Raw genomic sequence first — 18,598 nt, 5'->3', positions numbered from 1 at the left:
CGCCGAGTTAGCTATAGTCATCTCATATCCAACAAGCGCGAGTGGAATAATTGTTTTATTAAAAACACCCCCACGATATTAGACAAATCTTCTCTTCTCTTCTTTTTAGCTCCCTTTTGATTTTAAGCCAACGCGTACACTTATCATATTTGTAGATTATGGTATATTGGCTCCTATATCATAATGGCTAAGCCCATAAAGTCTTGAATTGCATTATCCAACGATCCAGTTTTTAATAATAATTGATATGGCGCAATTTTTTAAACAATTGAAAGGATTAATCCTTGATACTTCAAAACCACTTTTTTTAAAGCAAAATATGATAAAACTATCGCTGAGGACCGTCCAGCTGACGTGTCGAGATCAACGTAGCCGAACTTACTCCAAATGCATTTTGACGATCGAACCCGATGATAGACCGGTTAATATCAGCAAGGATGAAACTATGGTGTGCAAAAGATATTTTGTGCCCGTTCTGACAGACAGCCGAGGTGAAAGTTTGAAGCGTAATTTCTCTACTAGTGTCGTGATCTAGGGGGAAAAACCACAGGGCGTTTCAATTTTTTAAATATTCTGCCATTTTTAGTCTAACGTTGCTATGGTTTGAAGAGTGAGCCTGCAAAAGTTCTTGAGATTTGAATGGGGTTTTTAGCTCTGCCTTTTATAGATCGGTTGCAGCACGTGTCAAACGCAACTGAATGCACTCTGACTGGCTCTTTAACTTGTAATGTTGATCGCTAGAAGTCTTGCGTACAAGGAAATTGTCTGTTGTTTCTTAAATTTTCTACATTACAATGCACCACAATTAGGTGTTGCTGGACTTAATCTGTATAAGTATGCTGTAAACTGAAGTCTTGATATCTTTGTTTGAACTCTCAATTCCGATTTGATCTTCGCTGATCTACGAGTCACGAGCCTAACGCTTTAAATAATTACGAATTTATGATTATTGAACTTTCTGTGTTACCAATATTCAGTTCTGCTGTACGTAGCTAAGCAAGTGCATTCTGAACAAATCTCACTTTCTCATCTTCAGGGCCAAAGTTCTTCACATAAATCGCCAATGCAAAATCATAACACCCTTTTGCTTCTTGGCTGAGACCGAGACAATTGTGCACATCACCTAGGTTTATGTAAGTATCTGTTACCTTGACGTGTTCCGGACCGAATATCTTAAGGCGAATATCCAGCTCTCGCTCGTGACTGTCTTTGGCCTGCTTTGGGTCACCCAGCTGCCTGTGGACAGTGCCCAGGTTATTGTAAGACGTTGCGACATGAACATGCTCAGGTCTGAGCTTTTTCAACCAAACATCCAGCGCTCGCTCGAGACAGTCTCTTGCCTGCTTTAGGTCACCCAGCTGCTCATGGACAAGGCCCAGGTTATTATAAGACGTTGCGACATCAACATGCTCAGGTCGGAGCTTTTTCAGCCGAACAGCCAGCACTCGCTCGTGAAAATCTTTTTCCCGCTTTAGGTCACCCAACCGCTCGCGGACAGTGCCCAGGTTATTTTAAGACGATGCAACATGAACATGCTCAGGTCCGAGCTTTTTCAGCCATATTATAAGACGTTGCGACATCAGCATGCTCAGGTCCGACCTTTTTCAGCCGAACATCCAGGGCTCGCTCGTGAAAGTCTTTTGCCTGCTTTAGGTCACCCAGCTGCTGGTGGACAAGGCCCAGGTTATTATAAGACGTTGCGACATCAACATGCTCAGGTCCGAGCTTTTTCAGCCGAATATCCAAGGCTCGCTCGTGACAGTCTTTTGCCTGCTTTAGGTCACCCAGCTGCCCGTGGACAAGGCCCAGGTTATCATAAGACGTTGCGACATGAACATGCTCAGATCCGAGCTTTTTGAGCCAAACATCCAGGGCTCGTTCGTGAAAGTCTTTTGCCTGCTTTAGGTCACCCAGCTGCTGGTGGACAGTGGCCAGGTTATTATAAGACGTTGCGACATCAACATGCTCAGGTCCGAGCTTTTTCAGCCGAATATCCAAGGCTCGCTCGTGACAGTCTTTTGCCTGCTTTAGGTCACCCAGCTGCCCGTGGACAAGGCCCAGGTTATTATAAGACGTTGCGACATGAACATGCTCAGATCAGAGCTTTTTCAGCCAAACATCCAGGGCTCGCTTGTGAAAGTCTTTTGCCTGCTTTAGGTCACCCAGCTGCTCGTGGACAACGCTCAGGTTATCATAAGACGTTGCGACATCAACATGCTCAGGTCCGAGGTTTTTCAGCCGAACATCCAGGGCTCGCTTGTGAAAGTCTTTTGCCTGCTTTAGGTCACCCAGTTGCTCGTGGACAAGGCCCAGGTTATTATAAGACGTTGCGACATCAACATGCTCAGGTCCGAGCTTTTTCAGCCGAACATCCAGGGCTCGCTCGTGAAAGTCTTTTGCCTGCTTTAGGTCACCTAGCTGCTGGTGGACTAGGCTCAGGTTACTATAAGACGTTCCGACATCAACATGCACAGGTCCGAGCTTTTTCAGCCGAACATCCAGGGCTCGCTCTTGAAAGTCTGTTGCCTGCTTTAGGTCCCACAGCTGCTGGTGGACAACGCCCAGGTTATCATAAGACGTTGCGACTTTAACATGCTCAGGTCCGAGCGTTTTCAGGCGAACATCCAGGGCTCGCTCGTGAAAGTCTTTTGCCTGCCTTAGGTCACCCAGCTTCGTGTAGACAAGGCCCAGGTTGTTATAAGACGTTGCGACATCAACATGCTCAGGTCCGAGCTTTTTCAGCCGAACATCCAGGGCTCGCTTGTGAAAGTCTTTTGCCTGCTTTAGGTCACCGAGCTGCTCGTGGACAAGGCCCAGGTTATTATAAGACGTTGCGACATCAACATGCTCAGGTCCGAGCTTTTTCAGCCGAACATCCAGGGCTCGTTCGTGAAAGTCTTTTGCCTGCTTTAGGTCCCACAGCTGCTGGTGGACAACGCCCAGGTTATTATAAGACGTTGCGACATCAACATGCTCAGGTCCGAGCGTTTTCAGGCGAACATCCAGGGCTCGCTCGTGAAAGTCTTTTGCCTGCTTTAGGTCACCCAGCTGCCCGTGGACAAGGCCCAGGTTATTATAAGACGTTGCGACATGAACATGCTCAGGTCCGAGCTTTTTCAGCCAAACATGCAGCGCTCGCTCGACACAGTCTTTTGCCTGCTTTAGGTCACCCTGCTGCTGGTGGACAGTGGCCAGGTTATTATAAGAAGTTGCGACATCAACATGCTCAGGTCCGACCTTTTTCAGCCGAACATCCAGGGCTCGCTCGTGAAAGTCTTTTGCCTGCTTTAGGTCACCCAGCTTCGTGTGGACAAGGCCCAGGTTGTTATAAGACGTTGCGACATCAACATGCTCAGGTCCGAGCTTTGTCAGCCGAACATCCAGGGCTCGCTTGTGAAAGTCTTTTGCCTGCTTTAGGTCACCCAGCTGCTCGTGGACAAGGCCCAGGTTATCATAAGACGTTGCGACATCAACATGCTCAGGTCCGAGCGTTTTCAGCCGAACATCCAGGGCTCGTTCGTGAAAGTCTTTTGCCTGCTTTAGGTCACCGAGCTGCTCGTGGACAAGGCCCAGGTTATTATAAGACGTTGCGACATCAACGTGCTCAGGTCCGAGCTTTTTCAGCCGAACATCCAGGGCTCGTTCGTGAAAGTCTTTTGCCTGCTTTAGGTCCCACAGCTGCTGGTGGACAACGCCCAGGTTATTATAAGACGTTGCGACATCAACATGCTCAGGTCCGAGCGTTTTAAGGCGAACATCCAGGGCTCGCTCGTGAAAGTCTTTTGCCTGCTTTAGGTCACCCAGCTGCCCGTGGACAAGGCCCAGGTTATTATAAGACGTTGCGACATGAACATGCTCAGGTCCGAGCTTTTTCAGCCAAACATGCAGCGCTCGCTCGAAACAGTCTTTTGCCTGCTTTAGGTCACCCTGCTGCTGGTGGACAGTGGCCAGGTTATTATAAGACGTTGCGACATCAACATGCTCAGGTCCGACCTTTTTCAGCCGAACATCCAGGGCTCGCTCGTGAAAGTCTTTTGCCTGCTTTAGGTCACCCAGCTTCGTGTGGACAAGGCCCAGGTTGTTATAAGACGTTGCGACATCAACATGCTCAGGTCCGAGCTTTGTCAGCCGAACATCCAGGGTTCGCTTGTGAAAGTCTTTTGCCTGCTTTAGGTCACCCAGCTGCTCGTGGACAAGGCCCAGGTTATCATAAGACGTTGCGACATCAACATGCTCAGGTCCGAGCGTTTTCAGCCGAACATCCAGGGCTCGTTCGTGAAAGTCTTTTGCCTGCTTTAGGTCACCCAGCTGCTGGTGGACAAGGCCCAGGTTATTATAAGACGTTGCGACATCAACATGCTCAGGTCCGAGCTTTTTCAGCCGAACATCCAGGGCTCGCTTGTGAAAGTCTTTCGCCTGCTTTAGGTCCCACAGCTGCTGGTGGACAACGCCTAGGTTATCATAAGACGTTGCGACTTTAACATGCTCAGGTCCGAGCGTTTTAAGGCGAACATCCAGGGCTCGCTCGTGAAAGTCTTTTGCCTGCTTTAGGTCACCCAGCTTCGTGTGGACAAGGCCCAGGTTATTATAAGACGTTGCGACATGAACATGCTCAGGTCCGAGCTTTTTCAGCCAAACATGCAGCGCTCGCTCGAAACAGTCTTTTGCCTGCTTTAGGTCACCCTGCTGCTGGTGGACAGTGGCCAGGTTATTATAAGACGTTGCGACATCAACATGCTCAGGTCCGACCTTTTTCAGCCGAACATCCAGGGCTCGCTCGTGAAAGTCTTTTGCCTCCTTTAGGTCACCCAGCTGCCCGTGGACAAGGCCCAGGCTATTATAAGACGTTGCGACATCAACATGCTCAGGTCCGAGCTTTTTCAGCCGAATACCCAAGGCTCGCTCGTGACAGTCTTTCGCCTGCTTTAGGTCACCCAGCTGCACGTGGACAAGGCCCAGGTTATTATAAGACGTTGCGACATGAACATGCTCAGATCCGAGCTTTTTCAGCCAAACATCCAGGGCTCGCTCGTGAAAGTCTTTTGCCTGCTTTAGGTCACCCAGCTGCCCGTGGACAACGCCCAGGTGATTATAAGACGTTGCGACATCAACATGCTCAGGTCCGACCTTTTTCAGCCATACATCCAAGGCTCGCTCGTGACAGTCTTTTGCCTGCTTTAGGTCACCCAGCTGCTCGTGGACAACGCCCAGGTTATTATAAGACGTTGCGACATCAACATGCTCAGATCCGAGCTTTTTCAGCCAAACATCCAGGGCTCGTTCGTGAAAGTCTTTTGCCTGCTTTAGGTCACCCAGCTGCTCGTGGACAACGCCCAGGTTATTATAAGACGTTGCGACATCAACATGCTCAGGTCCGAGCTTTTTCAGCCGAACATCCAGGGCTCGCTCGTGAAAGTCTTTTGCCTGCTTTAGGTCACCCAGCTGCTCGTGGACAACGCCCAGGTTATTATAAGACGTTGCGACATCAACATGCTCAGGTCCGACCTTTTTCAGCCGGACATCCAGGGCTCGCTCGTGAAAGTCTTTTGCCTGCTTTAGGTCACCCAGCTGCTCGTGGACAACGCCCAGGTTATTATAAGACGTTGCGACTTTAACATGCTCAGGTCCGAGCTTTTTCAGCCGAACATCCAGGGCTCGCTTGTGAAAGTCTTTTGCCTGCTTTAGGTCACCCAGCTGCTCGCGGACAAGTCCCAGGTTATTATAAGACGTTGCGACATCAACATGCTCAGGTCCGAGTTTTTTCAGCCGAACATCCAGGGCTCGTTCGTGAAAGTCTTTTGCCTGCTTTAGGTCACCCAGCTGCCCGTGGACAAGGCCCAGGTTATCATAAGACGTTGTGACATCAACATGCTCAGGTCCGAGCTTTTTCAGCCGAACATCCAGGGCTCGTTCGTGAAAGTCTTTTGCCTGCTTTAGGTCACCCAGCTGCCCGTGGACAAGGCCCAGGTTATCATAAGACGTTGCGACATCAACATGCTCAGGTCCGAGCTTTTTCAGCCGAACATCCAGGGCTCGCTTGTGAAAGTCTTTTGCCTGCTTTAGGTCACCCAGCTGCTCGTGGACAACGCCCAGGTTATCATAAGACGTTGCGACTTTAACATGCTCAGGTCCGAGCGTTTTCAGGCGAACATCCAGGGCTCGCTCTTGAAAGTCTTTTGCCTGCTTTAGGTCACCCAGCTTCGTGTGGACAAGGCCCAGGTTATTATAAGACGTTGCGACATCAACATGCTCAGGTTGGAGCTTTTTCAGCCGAATATCCAAGGCTCGCTCGTGACAGTCTTTTGCCTGCTTTAGGTCACCCAGCTGCCCGTGGACAAGGCCCAGGTTATTATAAGACGTTGCGACATGAACATGCTCAGGTCCGAGCTTTTTCAGCCAAACATGCAGCGCTCGCTCGAAACAGTCTTTTGCCTGCTTTAGGTCACTTTGCTGCTGGTGGACAGTGGCCAGGTTATTATAAGACGTTGCGACATCAACATGCTCAGGTCCGACCTTTTTCAGCCGAACATCCAGGGCTCGCTCGTGAAAGTCTTTTGCCTGCTTTAGGTCACCCAGCTGCAGGTGGACAATGCCCAGGGCATCATAAATATCTGTTTTTTGTAATTCATTACTTGGGTTTCTTAACTCGGCGATTGCTAGGACTGCTGTAAAGTAGCTTTTTGCAGCTGGATATTGAGAGTGCTCAAGGCACATATTTCCGAGAGTTGTAAAGACGTTAGAATAGTCCTGCAAAGTCGATCCACCAATTTGAGCGACTTGCGATATTCCTTCTTTAGAAAAGAAGGGGTTGGCGTCTGTAATCACTTTTGCCAAATGAGGGACAATTTTCGTGCCAATGACTAGAGAATCTTGATCCTCAAATCTGGAGAGGGATAAAGCAGCTCCCAGTATGGATTTGATTTTCTCATCCTTTCTACATTTCTTTGTTACTGAATTAGCAACGTAATGGACGACTCCATGCACTCGAATGTACACACCGCTCTCCTCTTCGTCAAACAATAACAATGGGCATCGCTTTATCTTTACGCCAACTGCATCTTTATCTTCATATTCCTTTTCCATTTCCATAAAGTACTCGACAACAATATCTGTTAATATTGGTTGTGGCGCACAAAGAGAGAGAAAAGCGAACAAGTGCTTTATAACTCTGTCGGAACTAATTTCCTTTTCCAAGGCGAGTGTTATTGCTGTGGTCATTGTTTTTGGGTAACTTGGGTTTGTCTCGGCTAGAATGTTCTCAGTTGTGCGTCGCTGTCCTTTTTCAAGTTTTTTTAGATAGTCGGTCCAGCCGAAGTTTGGAGCTATTTTACCTTCCCGAACTTGTCTTACATAGACGGCGGCGCCGGCCAAAGCAAGAGGCAGGTAGTCCAGATACCGTGCAATTTCTTTTTCCATCTTATCATCAGTGACACCAGAAAGGAGCCTTAACAAAGAGCTGGCATCGTCAGGAAGCATCCCTTCACTTACTGATATTTGCTGAATGGAAGAACTTGTCAAAGGAATAGACGCGGTGTCTTGCGTTGTTATCAATAACTGGCCCCTCATCCATTGCTGGTTTGCTAAATCTGTCAAACAAGTATATACCTGGGACAGATTAGTGACATTGTCAACTACTAGTAACCACGAAGTGTAAAGCCCAATTTTTGCGCTTATCAGGGTCTTGAGACTTGCAATTTTCTTTTCTGTGTTCAGATCTTTGGAATTATAAGTGTCTGTAACTGAGTGATCCGGACATTTACAGTTTCGAGCGAAAGAGACATACGATTCCAAAAGTGTCTCTGAATTTTCTGCATTAAGCGTCATAACAAATGAAACCCCAGAGGGAGTTTCTTTGCTTTCGTCGAAAAATTGCTTGGCTACTAGTCGAGCCAGCTGAGATTTTCCACTTCCAGGGTTTCCTGATAAGTACAAGGTGCTGAAGCTCTGATTGTTGGAGCTTTTGAGTGCTTTGAGATGTTGTATGATTTTACCAACATCAGATTCGCGAGGGGAGACGTCATGTGCAGGTTCAGGAGGGAGAATGCAAAATGGGGGAACTTTGGTTTGCAGCTGTTCTTCAAACGTCTGCCGCTGATTCTCTTTTTTTTCAAGTTCCTTGTCTTTTTCTTCAAGTCTTGTTTCTTTTTCAACAAGTTCCTTTTTTTGTTGTTGAATTTTTGTCTCCTTATTTTGAACCTCCTGTTGAAGGTCGTTAACTTTCTTCAGAACATTTCTTAACTCTTCTGTTGGGAAACTTGTATGTTTTTGGACTTCAAGGATTTGTTGAATGGGAAGACCGAGCGACAGAAATGCAGTAGTTACCTTTAAAATCGCAATTTGAAAATCTTTGCTGGAAAGGTGGCCTCGTGGCATGCGCGCAAATTCTTCATTGCGAAAATTTCTGAGAACATCTACATTAGACCGAACAGCTGGATGGAGACTGCAGATGGAATCGGAATAAAGAATGGAATAAAACAGCATGGTACAATCCCATTCCGCTCTGTCACCATTGATCATAGTTTTCAAGAGACGGGCCTTTCTACTTCTGTTTCGTGGGGATTCATGGCTCTCAAAGTCCATTCCATTTTTCGGCTGATCCTTCCATTCTCCCAGAGTTGCCTTGTAGCGATTGTCCCATTCTTGTTTGAAGATTGTTCGAAGGCCTTCAGCTAGTACATCAGTGACAATGTAACAGATCCTGTAGTAATTCAGTTGCTCTGCACTGTATTCCAAAGAGGACACCAATAACTTGCATTGTTCCTCTTCGCGAAATAAAAAAGGATATTTTTGTTACCCAACAGACAAAAATTTACAATAAAAAACATGGAAACTATAACTGTGCTATTACTACTTTTTAATTGTAATTAAGGGGTGAAGCTCTTTGATGAGCACAATCATCGTTCATCCTCACAATTAGTTGACACAAAATGTTTGAAGAGTTCTATTTATGTGCAAAATAACACTCCTGTTTCTACCAGACCCTAAGTCATTGACGAAAACCTCGACCCTCATTAAATCATGTTACCTGATACAGATAAAAGTTTAAGGAATCACGATACAACATCGTTTTGAGCGGAAGGGGGCGAAAAGATTGATTTAACAAAGTTAAAAGAAATAGAATTGAAGTCATAGGGGGTTGAAAAGGTCAATGCGTCAAACATTTGTCTCCAGTTGACCGATTTAAAAGTGAACAAGGTTGAATTCCGAATATTTAGAATAACACTTTTGCCGAGATTGAGAGAGAAATAATTAAAGCTTTTCAAGTTATAAACGAATTGAGCTTTTTAATGTTTGCTCATATGCAATCACTGATTACGAATAGCTTTTAAAATTCCTTTTAGGGTTTTCCAGTTTGTCTCTCAGTTTCATCTTGACCACATGGACAGTTCAACGGCGCTGAAATTATTTATAAGAGCTTCTTGATCTTTTAACGTCCGTAAAATAGGACTGGGTTAATCTTTCCTAAACCGGGTTACTATCGCGAAATTCAAAGAGGCATAATTTTTACAAGTTAAAGAAAAACAATTCTTGTATACCACCATGGTGGGATAAGCGTTCAATGATATGGACCGGAAGTTCCTTTAAACATCAAACAACAATGCGTCAAGTAAGCTTTTCCTGAAGTCTCCTAATTCGATTCAACCTTCTTAATGACCCATGAGCATGACAAGGAGGATGGTGTGTGATTAGCAGCTATGGAGGTAAGACTATCAATTCATGAGAGTCGATCTGGATCTTGTACTATCCACAGACTAAAATGTTTGCTGAAGACGACCCAGTGATGTTCGTATTGCAACCCTTATCCCAGGGCTCCAAAAAGTGAGTATCAAACAAATTCTAAATCACACACAGTCTCCCTTGCACACTTAAACCTTACACTTGCATTTGAAGGAGGAAGTTGTCACTTTGTCTTACCTTTGAAAAAATCGTATTTAAAGTCTACACTTTCTTCGGAAGGTTGTGGAGTGACATCACTTCCTATTGAGGAAATTGTAATGGTTGATGAAGAAAATATGAAGAAAAAGTCATTTGGGTAGGACAAGTACCCTCGAAGGAAAAGAACACCAAGCTACAATGGTTAGGGAAAGTTGCTGGCTTTTCGCTGCTATTTTCAACAAACTGGGAAGCGACTTCTAAAGGTGTTAGAGTCTCCCATCTAACAGAAACAGTAGGGGCTGTAGCAGCAGAATTAGCACAGGCACAACCTCCTAGAAGAGCTCCTTGTCGGAGCGATACAGCTTTGTATTAATGGAATTTGTTAATTCATGCAATTCAGCCTTAGATGACTGCCATATGGATTTAATAAAAGTTCTACTTTACTTTACTTTACTTACTTATCTTTAATATTTGAAAATACTGAAGGGCCGCAGCCTGGATGAAAAATAGTTGAAATTTAAAAACGGTCATTTAATATTTTTGTCAGGAATAAGGTAACTATCTCCTAGTTGAAATCTGTAACAAAGAAAAGTTTTACTTTTGGCCCATGGATGACGTGTAATCATTCCATAAGGTGTAGGAGTCAGTCGGGAAGTTTTAGGGTTAGGGTTTTAGAATTGAAAACTGGAACTCTTTGAGTTAGGAACACTAACGACGAAAATGGACATCGGATTCCTAAACAACGCTGAACGCGATGATGCTCACAGCGACATCGTAAAAGCTTCGATGGTTTAAAGCGACGATATCAATCGACTGTGGACGATTCGTTCAATACATTTTTCCCGATAACGCGGATTGAGGCTGCACAAAGATGGTAATAATGGAAATAGCCACTGATATGGTAAAAACGATGATGCTGCAATGATTCTTTATTTTTTTTCCTTTTTATGAAATTTTCTAACGCTCCAAATAGCTTTCAATTCGCCAAATACACCAATTCCCATTCTCTCTTTTTTATTTAGCTGTCTTTTCTTTGGTTACTCCAGTTTATCCATCAGCCACCCCACAAAAGGCTTTGATTAGAGAGTAGATTTGGACAGGTAGCAGCTCTAGCATCAACCAGACTAGACACCAGGCTGTGTTTTCATTCCCCACTCTGCAGGTCGTTTCAAGCGTCAATCATTTTGAAGATTTTAGTGAACTCAGACCTAAAGTTTTTTCCCCAGACCTGCTTCATTGTTCTAGAAAATTCACGAGAACTGAAACGAGCGTCTGTAGCCGTAAAATGGCGGAAATCAGTGCCACGAGTAGAGGCAAATGAACTTTGCTTGTAAAACGTCCACAAGAAAGCAAGCTCGTATCAATTTGATAAGTTCGTATCGAGGAGATTGAGATGTGGTTCAAAAGGCCATGTTCAACTAGTGTATTTTGTGCACCACTGTTATCGTTATATTCCGAAAAACTCGGTATTTTTTCGCACAACCCGTACGTTAACGGCAAAGAATAGCAAAACGGCAGTAGCTTTTGCTAATATTTTAAAGGCAAAAAATAGAAAAAGAGTATCATCACCCAGAACACAACTAAGTTGTTACTTAAAAAGGGGTATATAGACGATGTTTTCTGTCTGTAGTACAGAACCAAAGACAATAAAAGAATTTTATAGAAAGGCAAACAGCTACATTCTGTACATTGTACCACGATACAATTGGTATTCAGACTCAGAAATTATATTCTTGAAAACAAAAGCGTACGAACGCGAGAGGTTTGAAAGGGAATTCGACCCTTGGCGTCCAAAACGCATCAAAAAGAGAAGAAGACCTACAAAAACTTTAAGTTTTATCGGTGTCATTTATCGAGCGCAAGGAAAGGATCCATAAGAGGAGAAGTGCTACGCCTTCTATGAATAAGATGCTCACACTCCACGTTTAATAAAAACTCAACAGTGTTTCAAACTACGCTTAAATAATGGGGGATATCAAGATGAAACTTAGAAGAAATGTATTCCTGAATTTTATCCCATCGGGAGTGAAAGGTTTTTTAAAAACTTACTTGGGATAAGGCCTAAGATTGATTGTAAACGTTCCGACGGTCACCCAAGTGCCGAGAGGAGCTTTTTATTTGACTTTCCTCCTAAATGATGTGTAGCAGGGCCTCAGCAGACCCGCTGCTCTTTTTTTGCCAAATCCGAAAGCTGTCTTTTAATCCTTCCATGCTTTTAAATCGATCTAGTCAGCCATATTATATTATACAGTGGCTTTCCATCCTGCAGGACGACCTTTTTTCGATGGCTTCATAATCGTGAACGTGGAATGAAACGAAAAAATTACTTAGTAGATAAACGATAAAAACTTAAAGAAACTAGATGAGGTTATGAAAAGCCGTTTCTCGAACAAGATTGCGAAGATTTTTTCGGGTAATATTACACACACGGCAGGCATTCTGGTTGAGCGTGGCCCTCTAAGTCTAAAGTGGGTCCTGTTCGTTTAATTTGGAGCTCACGGCTAGAAAATTTTCAATTACACTTTCCACATGCGGTATAAGTCATAATCAGTTCAGGTTAACCTCGTAATAAGAGGAAAAACTGTTTGTTTTCGAGGATTTAAAAATTAGTTTGGGACTTTTTATTTCCGCGCGGAAAAACCAGCCTGAACTTTGCCAAATTTGCAACGTCCACATTTACATCACGTCCATGAGTCGGTTTTCCTTCACACATTCGAACGTATTTAAGTTCTAAGAAAGTTCTTGAATAAAAATTGAGCTCTGTTGTGAACTGGAAATAGGACAATAAAATCATTTATACCAGTAGGTCACTAGTTCTTTGGCGAAAACGTTGAGGAAGGTCAGCAATCTGATACTAGTATAATTTGGATATATCAACAAAGTTGAAATGGTAAATTGGCCACCGTAACGATTACAAAAGCTGACGTTTCGAGCGTTAGCCCTTCGTCGGAGCGAATGGCGAAGGGCTAACGCTCGAAACGTCAGCTTTTGTATAGATGTAACACACTCAAACGTTTGTCATGCAAGGGTTAACATTGTGCAATCACAATTTTTCAGATGAGATCGTTAGATGGATGGATACGAAAATTATCATACTAAAAACATTCTCCCCCCCCCCCCGAAACCCCGAGAGTTTTAACTGTTGAAGATTAGTCCGCCCCCTGGGTCACAGCTGTGTTTAAATGCCGTACCGAAGTGTCGGATTTGAGTGGATCTCAAATTTACCATGAGTATCAAATTTGCCGTAAAACGGCAAATACAATTAGTCGTTAGGTATATGAATTGAAATAGTTAGTTGTAAAGAATGTAACCGTAAAAAGTTTCCTTTGAACCGTATTAGAAAGAAATTAAGCATTAGACATGATATGGCCCAGATTTTTTATCGCCAGTCGTTATCCTCTAGAGTTATCTTTGTGACCCTCTTCTCCACTTAACAACGCCTAAAATTACAGCGATGCCCGGAACAGATGATTGCGATCGCTGAGAGGAGTGTTAAGAATTGGTGCTCGGGCTAAAATCAGTGATATTTCGGCCTCGACATTGGTATTGCCGATAGACTTTAGGTGTTAAGAAAAGACTTTGCGGCACGAAAATAGCTGAGGTATCAAAAGCATCACCTTTTTCTCGACTTTGTTTTTTATCCGACTGAATTTAGCATATTTCGAGTTAATTTAAGCCATTTGAGAATCATGGGTTGGTTCGTAATCTGATGCCTGCAACTGGTGAAACTGATGTAGATCATCTTTTTTTTTTTTATTCTGGCATTGTCTACACTAGAAGGCAAAAGTTCCATTTACTTACCTGTACCAACTTTGTTTGTGAACACAGAGCCATTTTCTTCTTCGGTTGTTTTTGCTGATTGATCTTGTTCCTCTAATTCCATTGGGAACCGGTTTTCCTCATGATTGTCGTCTGTGGAGATTACACAAAGTAGCCAAATCAAAGAGATCCATTCATAATGTTCTTCCTTACTATTTTGTAGTCATTCGCCGAGCCTCCTTCACTGACGTGAGCCTAAAGAGTGCTCAAAGTTCTTGTAGATACAGAAATGGTCAGTGTTCAATGGTGGACCCTCCGTCCTTTTTTAATTTAAGGTGGCGGCGCACGTGTTGATTTGTTCAGGCGAAAAGTGACGTCGATGTAAAGGCTGAAAAATCTCAAAGCTTCTAACATCCAACCTCAAAATGCTAATCGCGGTTTGACGTTTGCGCTTAACACATACAACGGGGATCTAAATCTCTCTTTTGCTAACTTTTCACCTCCGAGGGACTCGCGCGAGATTTGGGCCTGAAAATATCGTTATCGTTGCCGGAAAGATGAGTTAAAATCATCTCTTTGTGCTGTATTGTATCGCTGTTTTAGTATATACTAATTAACGACTATTCAGCCACTTCAAAATTCACAGACAGTAAATTGGTAAACCGAATGAGATAGAGATAATTAAAAAAAAAACACACACACACAAAATACGGCTGAAGACAAAGATGCTTTTCCATTATTGTAACTTGAGGTTCAACACGCCTTATCGAAAAATCTGGCGATCACGATCAAGTTGGCTTTGGGTCGTGGATGAACTTAATTTTCGTGCCCACGTGATGAGGGAAAACCGAGACTATTACGCCTAATACGGGGTCTGCCTATATTAGTTTCTCTATTGTGCAATAATTAATTCAGTTATATGTAACTAATTTGTACAGCCTAAAAAAATTCCACTTTTTTTTAAAATATGTTCTGCTAAGTCTTTGCGCTGCATAAGTTGACGTTGCAATCCAAAATTCAAAACTTGACACTTTGCGTCGAACTTCTTTTCTCCCTGAAGTCCCATCATTTAAAAACCCCGCATATCTCGAACCGTTTGAGACAGCGTGCACCAAAATGACTTATTGCAGTATAATCCCGAATTTGGCTAAAATAACTAAAATAATAACAGTTAGAAAGGTTTATCTCTTTTACTTACTGGACGGATTTTTGACTGCATCAGCAAGCTCGAGAATATGACTTGATTGTAAGTGTTCTTCATTAACGCTGAAATCTTTAGACAATCTAAGTATAAAAGTCAAATTATGACTTAGTATTACCAACAAGCGAATCAACAGACAAATCTCGGTTGAATTCACTTCCCAGTTAATGCTGAAAATGAAAAGAAATTGTTCATACTGGAAACTCTGCGCAAAATTTTAACTCAAAAAGGCTGGTTTTTTATTCATAGCCGATGCCTGGGCGTTCTTCTCTTGTTGTCTGAGTAACTTATGATGCTTGTATTTTGGGGTTCGTCCACGATTTTCTATCAACTGCGCTTATGAAAAATGATGTTCCCATTATTTTTCTTGTTGCGATTCAATACACCCACATATAAAAAGTATGAATTACAGCGTAAATGACAAACCAGTCGGAAATAAAGTTGCATGAAGTTCAAGTTAACACCAAACAATTCTTGGGGTCAATCAGTTCACCTTCGTGAAGAGGTGAAAAAGTCACGAGTTTTTCTGTTAAGACTATCAACCAACCTGCAGTGACACGAGCTTCGGATCTAATCAACCGGCCATTTCCAATCCAAACTGTCATGTAATTACAGTGGTATGTTTGAAAGTCTCAAATGTAAATGGAACCACCTTTACATTCAAGATCAACAGTTTGAGAAGTTATTCTTCCATTGCCTTAAAAAGTGTCTCTAAAGAATTGTAATCCTAACAGAAATTGGAATCACGCTTCTGTATCAAAAGCGTTAAAATCAAACATCGGAGAAAAGCAATCTCCTCAATTTCCTGAGCTACTACAACTGTACCTAAAGTTGCCGGCAGATATCATTAAATGGTAAAATTCTATGAAGCAAGGCAATTGTCAAGGTCTCAAAGATACATGCAGTTAAATGTGCACTTTGTAATAGTAGTAGGTGCGAAAGGGACTTGCAAATTGAGCCCCTCTTTGCTTTAATGAAAATCACGCTTAGTCTCATTGCCTTCTCTGAGATTTTTGACAGAGAAAGCTTTTATCACCCCATCATATTATCATTGGCTGCATTTTCAATACTTTAGAATAAAAATGGGCATTTATGGAAATACACACGGTACCTTTCACTTATGGACTCAAGGTATTGCGCGGTATCTTCGTGGCCAAAAGCTCTTGCAACATTCTCTGGTAACGGAGTAGTACTCCTGTATGCATTAAAGACCACTCTTCCAGCTGACGAATTGAATACTAATGCAATGAACTGTCGAGCATCAGTTTCCGCTGCTGTATACACCAGCAGCAGTAAGCCTTGAAGTGAATATAAAGGATTCCCTGAATCCATGGACCCTATGAAAGGAATTTTGATTTAAGACTTTTGATGCAAAGTGATGGTAAAACGTTATTCAGACAATTCGCTTCCGATCATTAGACGATTTGCTACCGATCTAACGATGAATATGGATTCCATCCACCTTATGGCTCGTGTGTTGTTGTAGCGAAGACATTTTCGCTCGTCTTGCCCTTAAATAAATTAGTGTCGTTTTGCCGTACTTTTCCAACAGAACCTAAAGAGACTTGCTGGGTTCACAAAAACAGCTGTAAAAGAGCGCTTTCATTACAGGTAACTTAATGGTTAGCACTGGACCAGGTTTCATTGCTGAAATATGTTATGCAATTTATGTAATTGACCACGTGAGCGTAAGCGCTGGCCTCGTCTTTACTTCTTGAATAGCTTCCTTCCTATTTCACCTAATTATAACTTTCTACGTATAACAATGTATCTGGTACCTCTCGTTTGTTTCACATTCATTTACGTGTTATAGCTCAATACGTCGATAGAGAGGCGAAGTGCCTTGGGAGGGAATAGTATTTCATTTGATATGATGAATTCTACTAGGCCATAAATTCGCCCGGAGTTAAAGCCCAGAAACGAACCCCGCAGCCATTCAGTGCAACTCCAAGCGGAAAGAAACTCGGTCCGTAACGAACAATACAGCCCTCGAACTCGGTTATTAAGAGGTGTATTCATAGGGAACCTATTTATGGCCACATGCATCTCGCCAAAGAACCAGCACACACACTATGGATTCCAATAGTCCTCTACGTAAGTCTTCCAAGCGTTTTTGCCAAAAAAATAAGGAACGATGTCAAGCTGTCTCTTTTGCTTACCGGAACAAGGGGATTTCGTCTCTTTTTCTTTGCTATCAGTGGAGTGTCCTTCACAAGCAGTCTTCCATTCTTCAAAAAAGGCGCTACTCTGTTTTCTCTCCGCGACTATTCGCTTGAGTGCCTTCTTATCTTCATCATAATAGTAAATTTTTGTTTGCCCAAGATCACTGGATTTGCCGGTCTTGTCACTTTTTCCACTCACTTCTACAATGACCCAACCTTCTTTATCAGTAGCTGTAAAATTCAGAACGCACGTCTAGACAATTTATACTAATGTGCAAAAAAAGGCTATTGTCGATGTTATGACTATCATTTCATTCAAAGCCAGTTCACAGCATTGAAAGCAAACTAACGAAATGTGGGTTTTCAAAATAGAACCCCGTGTCGATCAAATTTTCGTCTTGTGTAAGTCTCAGATACCAAAGATCTACATAACATCCTCCAGGTCTCATGAAATGGGTGGTCTCAAAATTTTTCAAGTCATTGTAATCTGTGGGCTAGTTTCAGATACACCTTTTTAAGTCAAGAATTCACTTCTCTACGAGCCACATGGGGACCAGCTGTGTCGGTATCAAATCTAAAAAACAGCGATCTCGCACCGCTGATACAATAACGGCGCTAGTTGAGTAACTGGCCTTAAATAAGGAAGGCTCATTTAGATTTAGATGTTCAATAGATGAAGTATATGCCTACGTAATGCTAACATTTCTGAGCTAGCCCTCCAATCTTCTTCATTTTTCATCAAGCTTAAATATCAAGAGCATCTGACACTTGATTAAAATCAAAGCAACTCTACTTACCAGGAATTCCTCTTCCAACAAGAACGTTTGTTTTTTTTTCAAGTTTATACACATCAATAGAGCCCAGACTAGCAAACCCAGCAGTTCCAGAAGTAAAGTCTGAGGGTAGGTCAGGTTTAAAAGTAAACCAGCAAGGTCCTCCACCCTGTTTGGGAAGAACTAAAAAATCACCTTCACATTTCAAGAACATATCTAGTATACCTTGGTGATTACCATTATTACCAAAGCATAACCAATGTTTCTTTGACAATCCCCCCCTCCCCCCCCCCCAAAAAAAATATATATATATAATCATTTGTTCACAACCACTTACCCATCTGATCGCTTTGAAAAACACTTACATACCCCTTCATTCTAAAAACTGCGGGGAACAAATACGTATACTAATTACCATAAAAAGTAGTAGACTAAACAACCAAAATATGATAGACATAACACTCAATGCCATTTAGTTCTCTTGCCTTCCGGCAAGGCCCAAAAGAGCTCAAACTGGAATCTTTCCTCGCCACCTATAAGGGAACATAACCCTTAGTGACAGACAAAGATCCCATATAATATTATTGTGTAGCTTTTACATTTTCCGTAAGCTACACAAAAACAGTCTGCTTAATCTACCTGATGTTATCATAATACATTAAATTTTCTGCATGTAGTCTGGTTTGAATGAGAAGATAATGGTGCAATATATTTAACAAATTAAATTAAAGTAATTCTTTGACAGTTAGTATGGAAACGACGTTACCCTCTGCTCAATGATTCCTTTACTCTGAACTAGTTTTCAAGGATCGTTTTTCTCTGACACA

At 42.7% G+C, this 18,598-nt stretch overlaps 2 protein-coding genes across 4 annotated transcripts in view; both read right to left on the bottom strand.

Annotated features, from left to right (window-relative positions):
• Window positions 1–1,496: 1,496 nt before the first annotated feature.
• On the bottom strand, window positions 1,497–2,097 carry LOC148730223 (uncharacterized; the record flags this gene model as incomplete). The annotated part of the gene is made up of 1 exon (XM_088761768.1): window positions 1,497–2,097. A coding segment is annotated over one exon (561 nt), but the record flags the coding sequence as incomplete, so codon positions are not given.
• Window positions 2,092–18,598, bottom strand: part of LOC111345905 (uncharacterized) — a 55,639-nt gene continuing 39,132 nt past the window's right edge. For all 3 annotated transcript variants that reach the window (XM_088759572.1, XM_088759574.1, XM_088759573.1), the window contains 7 exons: window positions 17,796–17,940; window positions 16,996–17,229; window positions 15,948–16,173; window positions 14,834–14,919; window positions 13,678–13,788; window positions 9,916–9,978; window positions 2,092–8,762 (listed from right to left, as the gene is read on the bottom strand). In XM_088759572.1, coding sequence (XP_088615698.1) covers window positions 2,098–8,762; window positions 9,916–9,978; window positions 13,678–13,788; window positions 14,834–14,919; window positions 15,948–16,173; window positions 16,996–17,229; window positions 17,796–17,940 — 7,530 coding nt within the window. In that variant the 3' untranslated portion in view covers window positions 2,092–2,097. The remainder of the gene's footprint in view (window positions 8,763–9,915; window positions 9,979–13,677; window positions 13,789–14,833; window positions 14,920–15,947; window positions 16,174–16,995; window positions 17,230–17,795; window positions 17,941–18,598) is intronic.

This window comes from Stylophora pistillata, chromosome 5 (genome assembly GCF_964205215.1).
Source record: "Stylophora pistillata chromosome 5, jaStyPist1.2, whole genome shotgun sequence".
Classification (NCBI taxonomy): domain Eukaryota; kingdom Metazoa; phylum Cnidaria; class Anthozoa; order Scleractinia; family Pocilloporidae; genus Stylophora; species Stylophora pistillata.
This window is presented reverse-complemented; position numbering and strand designations above follow the sequence as displayed.